The sequence below is a fragment of the Chiloscyllium plagiosum genome, chromosome 3 (genome assembly GCF_004010195.1).
Source record: "Chiloscyllium plagiosum isolate BGI_BamShark_2017 chromosome 3, ASM401019v2, whole genome shotgun sequence".
In the NCBI taxonomy this organism is placed as follows: domain Eukaryota; kingdom Metazoa; phylum Chordata; class Chondrichthyes; order Orectolobiformes; family Hemiscylliidae; genus Chiloscyllium; species Chiloscyllium plagiosum.
This window is the reverse complement of record NC_057712.1, coordinates 111,190,457-111,201,439: the sequence shown is the minus strand read 5'-3', so window position 1 is coordinate 111,201,439 and position 10,983 is coordinate 111,190,457. Positions and strand designations below refer to the sequence as shown.

Below are 10,983 nucleotides of genomic sequence, written 5' to 3'. Positions count from 1 at the left end.
GAACCCGGGTCTCTGGTGCTGTGAGGCAGCAGTGCTAACCACTGTGCCACCGTTCCGCTGTGCTGTCTGATGAACTTCCTCTGAACTGCCTCTAGGATCACCAAATCCTTCCTCAAGTAAGGAAACCAAAACTGGCTATAATATTCCTGATGTGATCTCACCAACTCCTTATATAATTGCAACAACACTTCTTTACTTTTACAATCCAGTCCTTTTGCAAGGATTCCATTTGTATTTCTTACTATGTACTACACCTGCATACCCACTGTGTACCCAGACAAACAGAGACACGCACGAGAATTTCTAGAAGCATGGCATTCCAACTGGAGCCCATTTTCCACCTCTGAGGAAAAGAACAGGAAATGACATCGCCATAGGAACTGACATTGCCATAGGAAATGACATCATCAAGTCTAGGAAACCCAAACATATAAATAGAAAGCAGGCTACACCACCAGTACTTCATCCAGAGGCTCACTGAAGATGTTACCTAGTATGGTGATGAAACATCTGAAAACGAACCTTCCAGCTCAGTGAGCAAACCTACGTCCAGATCCACTTTCTCTGATTCATGTACAAAGATGCCAAGATCACTCTGCACTGATGCATTTTGAATCTGCTTCCCATTTAAATATTAATTTGTCCTTTTATTTTTCAGGCCAAAATGGACAACCTCACACTTATCCACATTAAACTCCATCTGCTAGATTCTGGCCCATTCTCCTAGCCTATCTGTAAACTCTTTATCTCCTCATCAATGCCTGCTTTCACGCTTATTTTAGTATCATCTGCAAACCTTTGCTATTTTACACTCTGTGTCTACTTGCAAATCATTGATATAGATTGTAAATAGTTGAGGTCTGAGAACTGTGACACTCCACTAGTTACAGTTTTCCATCCAGAGAAGGACCCATTTATCCTGACCCTCTATGTTCTGTCAGTCAGCTAATCCTCTGTCCACACCAATATATTACCCTTAACCCCTGGTATCTAACCTTCTGGGTAAGTCTTTTATGCGGCACCTTGTCAAATGCCTTCTGGAAGTCTAGACATACCATACCCAGTGAATCCCTATTACTAACCTTGCCGGTTACATCCTCAAAGAACTCCAGCAAGTTTTTCAAGCACAACATGCCCTCATGAAACTGTGCTTACACTGGTGAATTAAGCTTTGTTTTTCCAAGTATTCAGCTATTTCTTCCTTTATGACTGACTCCAGCAATTTTCTCATTGCAGAGGTCAAACTAACTGGTCTATGTTTCACAGTTTTTGCCTGTCTCCTTTTGTGAATAAGGGTGTCATATTAACATGTTTCCAATCCACTGGTACCTTTCCATAATCCAGGGAATTTTGGAAAATCTTTCATCCACTATCTCTGCTATCACCTGTTTTAATACCCTAGAGTGTAGGCCATTAGGCCCCAAAGATTTAACTGCCATTAATCCCATCAGTTTATTTAATACCTTCTCTAGTAACTCCACCAAGTTCCTCTGTAGTAACTGTAGGTTTTAGGAAGAAATTATTATCTTGCACCATGAAAACAGATAAAATATTGATGTAGTGCCTCTGCCATTTCTGATTTTCCATTACTGCCTCACCATTTTAGTCCTCCAAAGGGCCAACATGTACTTTTACTATTTCCCTCTTCTTTCTATACTTATATAAGCTTTTGGTATCAGTGTTATGTTCCCTTTCAGAGTCCATCTTAACTCTTTCGATTTCATTTTTAAATGTCAGCAAAGGGTTACTAAAGTTCTCCCAAACCTCCAGAGTGCCACTAACGTTTGCAGTATGATATGCCCTAGTTTTTGCCTTTACGTTATCCTTGACTATCTTGTTAAAACCATGGATGAAGTTTTACCTTTTTACAATTCCTCTTCCTCTCAGGAATGTACTGCAAGTGAGAGTTATTTAGTATCTCCCTAAGCGTTTGCCACCGTTGTTTAACTTTCCTGCCCTTTAATATTCTTGTCCAGTCCACTTAGGCCAACTCCTTCCTCAGGCCTGTATAATTACCTTGACCCAATGGTAAAACTCTTACATGCAACTCTTCCTTCACTCTTTCCATCTGAAATTGAAACTCGAAATGTTGTGGTGACTCCTTCCAAGAGGATCCTTAACTAAAATAAAAATTTGTCATCTTTCTACGTTGCATAATACCATGCTCTTTCAATATTGCAAAGGGGGTTTCAGCCTAGATTACATGTTCAAACTCTGGAGCAAGGCTTAACTCATAACACATATGAGACAAAGTCAAACCCCCCATTGCATACACAATGGGCTATAAAGCCTCCATCTGCACATTAGCAACTCTGTGAATCTATGAGAGTGCCTCAGCTGAGCCATGTTGGCAGTATATGGCAATGTTTGCTGTCACTGAGTTGTGCTAAATAGCAGGAAATGACCAGCAGTTCAGGTAAACAAGAACAGCACCATTCTGAATTTCCGTACCACCATCACCTCTGGACATTTTCCAGAAGATTTACTGGAACAAATTTCTCTGCAATAAAGACTTTCGCTTGCCATTTTTTAAAAATTGCATTTCTGTAATTCCTTGCGTAGCCTTGGGATATCCAAAAGTGCTTTATACACAATTAGACACTTCTGAATTGTAGTGACTGCAGGAAATGTGACACATCAGTAAGAATTTAGTGGAAAACCCATTCACTTACATTGTTTTGCAAAGGCCAGCATCAGTAGCAACAAACCTGATTTGGCCTTCAGAAAGTGTAAGGCATTATGGACAGCATAATGATAATGTGCAACTGCTTACAAACCTGGATCACAGGTAGAGGGTGATGGTCTAAGGTTGTTTTTGTCACCGAAGGCCCATATCCAGTGCAAGACCAGGGTTCAGTGCTGGGTTCCTTGCTGTTTTTAATGTATTTAAATGATCTAGACATAAAAGTACAAGGCATGATCAGTACGTCTGTAGATGACATGGAAATTAGTGTGGAGGAAAGTCTTAGCCAGCAGGATGACAAATGAGGTATTTTCAAATAGGAAAAACAATGGCAAATTTAATTAATCTTGTAAAGTGTGAGGTGATACAGTTTGGGAAGACTAACAAGGCAAGGAAATACATAATGAATTGTAGATCCCTAGAAAGTACAGAGGATCAAGAGGGACCTTGGTCTGTATGTTCATAGCCCCTAGGACATAGTAGGGTAAGTTGATAAGGTGTTTAAGAAGGTTGTTAAGACACTTGTTGAAAAATGTGGTGCTAGAAAAACACAGCAGGCCAGGCAGTATCCGAGGAGCAGGAGAATGGGCGTTTTGGGCATAAGCCGTTAAGACACTTGTCCTTGTTAGTTAATGTATTGAATACAAGAGCAGCGAGGTTATGATGGAATGAATGAATGAATGAATGATTTTATTGTCACTAAATGTAGTGAAAATCTCTTTGAATAGTTCTGGTTTACTCGCTGAGCTGGCAGGTTCATTTTCAGACGTTTTGTCACCATACTAGGTAACATCTTCAGTGAGTCTCCAACTGAAGCACTGGTGGTGTAGCCTGCTTTCTGTTTATATGTATGTGTTTCCTTGGGCTGGTGATGCCATTTCTGTGGTGACACCATTTCCTATGGTGATGTCATTTCCTGTTCTTTTTCTCACAGTGTGGTAAATGGGATCCAATCAATGTGTTTGTTGATAGAGTTCCGGTTGGAAATCCATGCTTCTAGGAATTCTTGTGCGTGTCTCTGTATTGGCTTGTCCTAGGATAGAGGTGTTGTCCTAGTCAAAGTGGTGTCCTTCCTCATCTGTATGTAAGGATACTATTGAGAGTGGGTCATGTTGTGTTGCGACTAGTTGATGTTCATGTATCCTGGTGGCTAGTTTTCTGCCTGTTTGTCCAATGTAGCATTTGTTACAGTTCTTGCAAGGTATTTTGTAGATGACATTAGTTTTGCTTGTTGTCTATATAATGTCATCTACAAACTATAAACTTGAATCCCATTTACCACCCATTGAGAAAAATAACAGGAAATGACATCACCATAGGAAATGATGTCACCACAAGATATGACATCCCCAGCCCAAGGCAACTCAAACAGATAAATAGAAAACGGGCTACACCACCAGTGCTTCATTTGGAGGCACACTGAAGATGTTACCTAGTATGGTGATGAAACATATGAAAATGAACCTTCCAGCTCAGCTAGCAAACCTACAACCAGAACCTTAACCTGAGCTGCAAATCATCTCAAAACTCGCTAACTTTGAATAGTTTTAAAGGAATGGAAATAGACAGATATAGCTTAAAGAGAGTCCATTTGTCCTAAGTTAGCTCATTAGAAATGATGCCTTTGTCACCATCCCTCCTTCACCACCTCATCACCACCTACACTGGATCCAACCAATGTTGAAGTCGCCGCTCTTCAAGTGCCATCTTTCACCACTGGGCTGACTTTCCTCTACCATGGCCATCTGTGCTTGACCCACCAATGTGAGAGTTGCATCTCTCACTGCTGGGTCCATCTCTTTGATGTTACCATGATGCCTTTCAATCACCATTTCACTGTTGGACTCAACTAATGACAAAGTCACCGATCTTCAGGCTCAAACATATAAATAGAAAGTGGGCTACACCACCAGTGCTTCATTCGGAGGCTCATTGAAGATGTTACCTAGTATGGTGACGAAATGTTTGAAAATGAACCTTCCAGCTCAGCGAGCAAACCTACATCCAGAACCTCAACCTGATCTACAAATCATCTCAAAACTCGCTAACTTTGAATAGTTTTAAGAATAAGCATGGAAATATAAAGATATAACTTAAAGAGATCCATCACTCCTAAGCCAGCTCATTAGAAATTATGCCTTTGTCACCGTCCCTCCTTCGCCATCTCACCACCACCTACACTGGACCCAACCAATGTTGAAGTCGCCACTCTTTGAGTGCCTTGTTTCACCACTGGGTTGATTTTCCTCTACCATGGCTGCCTGTGCTAGACCCACCAATGTGAGAGTTGTATCTCTCGCTGCTGGGTCCATCTCTTTGTGTTACCATGATGCCTTTCAATCACCATTTCACTACTGGACCAAACTAATGACAAAGTCGCTGATCTTCAGGTGCCATTTATTGCCACTGGGCCTACCTCGCTGATGTTGCCTCTGCTGTTGTAGCAACCACAGGTTGCTTAAACAATGCCAGGTCCTGTGCTTGCCCCAGAAAATTAAGTAGGGACTCACCTGTCATCGTGAGGTCTGTGCTGGGGTTCATTACCAGTATTGATGCCATCTGAACTCAGGACAAGAGGTAAGTAAAAAGAGAAAAAAAGAAAAAGACAAGCAGTCACAGTGGACAAGCCCTGGTTCAGGATCCCAATTCCTCTGAAATCTTGATAATGTTATATACAGAGGAACCTCGATTATCTGGCATTCGATTAATCGAATTTTGGATTATCCGATCAAGGTCACAAGGTCCCGATGCGTGGCTAACGATGTTATCTGGAATTCGATTAACCGAACAAAATACTCCCCGCCTGTGGCCTTCGGATGATCGAGGTTCCTTTGTAATGGGAGATGTTTATACCATAATTTAGGCCACAGCTGCAATACTGTTTGCATTTCTGGTTGGCATATGACAGGAAGGATGTGATTGCACCAAAGACTGTGCAGAGGTGGTTTACCAGGATGTTGCCTGTACCGAAGCTTTTCAACTGTTAAGAGAATTGTGATTGTTTTCTTTAGAGCAAAGAAGATTGGGGTTGGCACACCTGACTGATGTGCACACAATTGTGAAGATATAGATAGGATCAAAAGAAAGAAACATTTCTTTTAGCGGACATTTCCTTTCAGTAACCCTTCCTTTTAAAACCAGGGAACATAGATTTAAGATAAAGTTTAGGGCGGAATTAAGGAAGAATTTTATTCCCTAAAACATCTTGACACCATGAACAGCTATGTAAGAATCCTACTCATTGATAACAGTTCATCCTTCAACAGTATTATCCCCTCGAGACTGATTACTGAACTTTGTGATCTCAGACTAAGCCCCACTCTCTGCAACTGGATCCTCAGTTTCTTGATCCACAGGCCACAATCAGTGAAGATTGGGGACAATATTTCATCCTCACCAACACTCAACACTGGAGCCCCCCCAGGGGTGCATACTCAGCCTCCTACTGTACTCGCTGTATGCTCATGACTGCGTCACCAAATAGCAGATTAATGTCATTTACAAGTTCGCCGATGACACCACCATAGTCAGTCGAATCTCAAATGGCGACGAAACAGACTACAGACAGGAGGTGGAAGACTTGGAAAAATGGTGCACTGAGAACAACCTAGCTCTCAATGCTGGCAAACCCAAGGAACTCATTATTGATTTTTGGCGGGATGTTACTCATGTCCCCCCTTCACAGTGGAGAGTGTCAAGCTCCTGGGAGTGGTCATCAACAACAAGCTTTCCTGGACTCTTCATGTTGACACACTGGTTAGAAAGGCCCAACAACGTCTCTTCTTCCTTAGGCAGCTGAGAAAATTTGGCATGATGGCGAATACCCTTGCCAACTTTTATAGGTGCGCCATCGAGAGTATTCTGTCTGGATGTATCACTACGTGGTATGGCAATTGTACCACTCAAGATCGGAAACGGTTCCAGGGAGTGGTGAACTCGGCCCGGACAATCACAATGGCCAACCTTCCATCTATAGAATCCATCTGCCAGGCCCACTGTCAAGGAAAGGCTGCCAGCATTCTTAAAGATCCATCCCATCCTGGCAACGTTTTTCTACAACCTCTACCATCGGGGAGAAGGTACAGAAGCCTGAACAGACGCACCAGTTGGTTTCTCAACAGTTTATACCCCACTATTGTTAGAATACCGAATGGACTCACAAACTCTTTGCATTTGCCTGTACGTGTGTTTTGTCTTCCACTGTTTACTTATCTATGCTATTTAACTGTGTGATCTGACTGTACTGCTTGCAAGACAAAGCTTTTCAATGTGCCTTGATACACGTCACAATAAATTCAACTCAATTCACCCAGAAGGTGATGGACGGATGGTAGAGGCAGGAATTCTCACTACATTTAAGAACATTTTAAATAAGTACACAAGTCTACCCTTGTAGTGCAGTGGTAATGTTTGAAGTCCCACCTGCCCCAAATAATTGTCATATAATATATCCGAGCAGCTTGAATTGAAAAAAAGTGGAAGGTTAGGAGCCAAGTGTTGGAAACTGAGTCTGGACTAGATAGGTACTGGATGATAGGGTCGGACCCGAAAAGCTAAAAAGCCTCTTTCCCTTTTCCAGCACCACTCTAATCTCGACTCTGGAAATCTCTGGTGCCCTCTCTGTGACACAATGTAACAAACTCTACCCACGTGACAATCGGGGGGGGAGAGACATTGGACCTGACGTCACGGTCACATGCTCCTCCCGCGGTTCCACAAACTCACCGTCAACAGTGAAATGCGCAGGCGTGGGCGGTGTGTTCATACCGTGCTGTTTGGAGATGACGAGCGGGGGGTTCATGGCTGCTATTTTATTGATTTTTATTAGAGACGGAGCACTCGGCACTACCACCGCTCCCACGCTGGAAGGCGCGGGTTTCCGCGGGAGCGACGTCGGCGCTGACGACCTTTCCCTGGAAAGCCCGGCTTCCCTTTTCGGGTGGGACGCGTCCCGCGAGGGTAGGCCTCTGCCCCGCTGGGTGCGGGGAGCCAACGACCTGCCGCCGCGGCCGGACTGGGACAGCGCCGCCACCTGGTGGATGACTTCGCTGGCGGAGCCGCTTGCGGTGGGCGAAAGCTGCCGGCAGCTGCTGTGGGACTTCGCCCAGAGCAGCGCGTCTCTGATCAGCTGCGTGGTGAAGAACGCCCGTCCGGTGCGGCTTTGCGAGGAGTGCACACCGCAGTTTCAAAGCTTGTGGGAGGCATTCGCCAACATCTCAGTATGTGCCGGGAAGCGAGTGTCTGATCGCCTCAAACTTACACGATAGTCCTTTCGCTATTCTTCTCTCTGTTTCTGGTGCGCCACATTCCCACCGTTTGCTTAAAATGCAGAAAGAAAGAAGTGTGTAGCCCCCAGTTTGCTTTTCCACCGTTCCCACCTTTCCTGGTTCCGACGTGGGGCCTGTTTCTCCCAAGAGGCAAATATTATAAATGCACTGAAGATGAGCATGAAATAATAGTATTGTGGATAGAGTTATGAAGGAGCTTAAACTGGAAGATATCAAACCATTAGGCAATGTTTGAATGGCTTTGGAAACAATCTTGGTAGACCAACTACCTTCAGGCTGGCATGGTGGCTTAGTGGTTAGAACTGTTGAATCAAATGTGATATGGCCATGCTGAATTGCTCATAGTGTTCAGGGATGTGTCGGTTAGGCGCATTAGTCCGGTAAATGTAGAGGAATGGGTTCGGCTGGGATATTCTTTTGAGGGTTGGTGTGGACTTGTTGGGCCGAATGGCCTGTTTGCATGCTGTAGGGAACCTAATTTTTTTTTTCCTTGCTCCTTGGATGCTGCCTGACCTGCTGTGCTTTTCCAGCACCACACACTCGATTCTATGAGGAAGGTTGACTGTACCTGAAAGGTTTCCACAGATGCTGTCAAACCTGAACTTTTCTAGCTAGTTCTGTTTTTCTCTGATTTACAGCATCTGCAGTTCTTTTGGTTTTAAATGACCAACTATTTTAATCGAATTGACTGCTAAAAGTCAATGCCTCAAGTATCTTCTAAATTTGACTTCCTATTCTAGTCAGCTTTCCATTTCCCACCCCATTCCCAAAACTTGTATCCACCAAAACTCTGCAGTCAGTGTATTTTAGCTTATACACAACCCTGTTCTTCATCCTTGTGCTCAGACCTACAGTAGCTATTGGTCTGGCAATTCCCTAACTGTTAACGATTTAAAAGTGAAGCATGAGAATCTTTTTTTTTATAACTTCACCTCTCCCAACTTTCTCCAGCCCTGTAATTACCAAAGATTCATCTGTTGTTTTAGGTGGGTCTTGTGCATCATTTAGGTGGGTCTGGTGGGTCTTGTGCATCATTTGATTTTAATTGTTCCAACATAGAGAACCAAGACTGTTGAAGCTATATTTCCATACCCAAGTTTCTTCACTTCTGCATTAAGATGCCCCTTAAAACCCACCAGTAGCTCCAAACACTTTGTCACGTGTGCTAATTTCTCCTTGTGTGGCTCTTTATCAAAATTTCTGTGGTAGTGTGGTGTTGAAATCTCTATGAATTGGTTAAAGTAGCTGTGTAAGTGCATCGTTATTGAAGTGACATCAGGGTAACTGCTTGAAAATATGTCTAGTTTTCAGACTTCCACAAAATGTAAAGCTGCGCATGGAAACATACAAACTAATCTCCAGGATTGCGGAGATTCAGGATCCAATGTGGCTGTTGATAAGGAATTAGAGAACAAATGGAATGACTGTAGTTAGAGGGACATTATGGTAGTGGGAGAAGTGCTGAAATAAGTGTCCCACAGCTCACTTTGGGATTGTTGAATCATTTTCACTTGATATAAAACTAGGAAGGATTGCAACAGGAAACCTCCAAGTTGAGCAATGTGGAGCTGATTGGTGATGAAATTTGAGCTAGTGTAAACCTGACAAATACTTTTTTATAATGTCTTAATATTGTAAAAACTAAAGAAATATCATTGCTTGATTGATTGCAAAATATTATTTGGAATGTCAGGTGACCTAAAGCTTGGTCAGTGGTAGCTTTTGAGAGGTATCTCAAAGGAGAAAAAAGCAAAGTAGGACAAAAGTGTTGCTTGCAGGAAGGAAATAACAAGTAATATTCAACAGAAACAAAACCCATTATTGCAAGTAATAGTCAGTTAATCAGTAGTTGTAGCTGAAAATGTGTTGCTGGAAAAGCGCAGTAGGTCAGGCAGCATCCAAGGAGCAGGAGAATCGTGAGTTCGAGGGATTTGACTGAGACAAGGTGGGGGGAGGGGAAATGAGGAAACTGGAGAAATCTGAGTTCATCCCTTGTGGTTGGAGGGTTCCTAATCAGTAGTTGTAGGCAAATATGACAGTGAATCTACACATGAGGTCCAGTAAGAACAGACGTGAGAAGGTGATTTTATAGAAGTACATAAATGTTATAAAATAGGCTAATCTAGAATATGGCTTTTTAATTGGACTAAAATGGTGTATGTTAAGTACACTTAATGGAACTTGACTGCATGTAACACCATAACCTAAACTTGTTTCAGTTTTGAATTACAAAAACATACATAATAAATTAATTTCAGGTGCAGGAAGAATAGAATTTAAAATTTTTTGAATCATGACTTTTAGTGCAGCAAGTACCAGCTTTGGTGAACTATCCTTTGGAAAATCTGTGTGCTTTGTGAGAGTTGTTTTGAGGTTCTGTTAAATCAGTTTCTTTTTTTTTCAACACTATTGACTGTAGTAAAGATCAATGTCTGCTGCTGATTTAGCAGCAATTCCTTAAATTTGTTTAGTGAATCAGTTTCATGCTGAAAATTGATGGGAGTGTCCACTGTTTGGTCACTCGCCTCTGAGTCACAGGGTTCTAGATGGGAGTCCCACTCCAGGGCTTGAGCACAAAAATTCCATGTTGAAACTTCAGTACTGTGGAGCACTGAGTTGTTGGATGTGCTTTTTTTTGGTTAAGCTGGTAAACATGGGTTACCATCTGCCTGCTAGGGTGTATGTAAAGAATCAAGGAGCTGTTTCAATGTAGGAGTGTTTTCTTGGTGGTAGGGAACATCTCTGGGACATCTGCACCAATCAACCACACCGCCCCGTGGCCCAACATTTCAACTCCCCCCTCCCACTCTGCTGAGGACATGGAGGTCCTGGGCCTCCTTCACCGCTGCTCCCTCACCACCAGACGCCTGGAGGAAGAACGTCTCATCTTCCGCCTCGGAACACTTCAACCCCAGGGCATCAATGTGGACTTCAACAGTTTCCTCATTTGCCCTTCCCCCACCTCACCCTAGTTCCAAACTTCCAGCTCAGCACTGTCCCCATGACTTGTCC

General features: G+C 42.9%; 1 protein-coding gene across 3 annotated transcripts in view; it reads left to right on the top strand.

Moving 5' to 3' along the window:
- Positions 1–7,397: 7,397 nt before the first annotated feature.
- Positions 7,398–10,983, top strand: part of ostm1 (osteoclastogenesis associated transmembrane protein 1) — a 45,174-nt gene continuing 41,588 nt past the window's right edge. For 2 of the 3 annotated variants that reach the window (XR_006311233.1, XR_006311232.1), the window contains exon 1: positions 7,398–7,902. Coding sequence is in view for 1 of the 3 variants with exons in the window: in XM_043687080.1 (XP_043543015.1) it covers positions 7,465–7,902 (438 nt within the window). In the remaining 2 variants the exon portion in view is untranslated. The remainder of the gene's footprint in view (positions 7,903–10,983) is intronic. The other variant, XM_043687080.1, reaches the window with a different exon arrangement.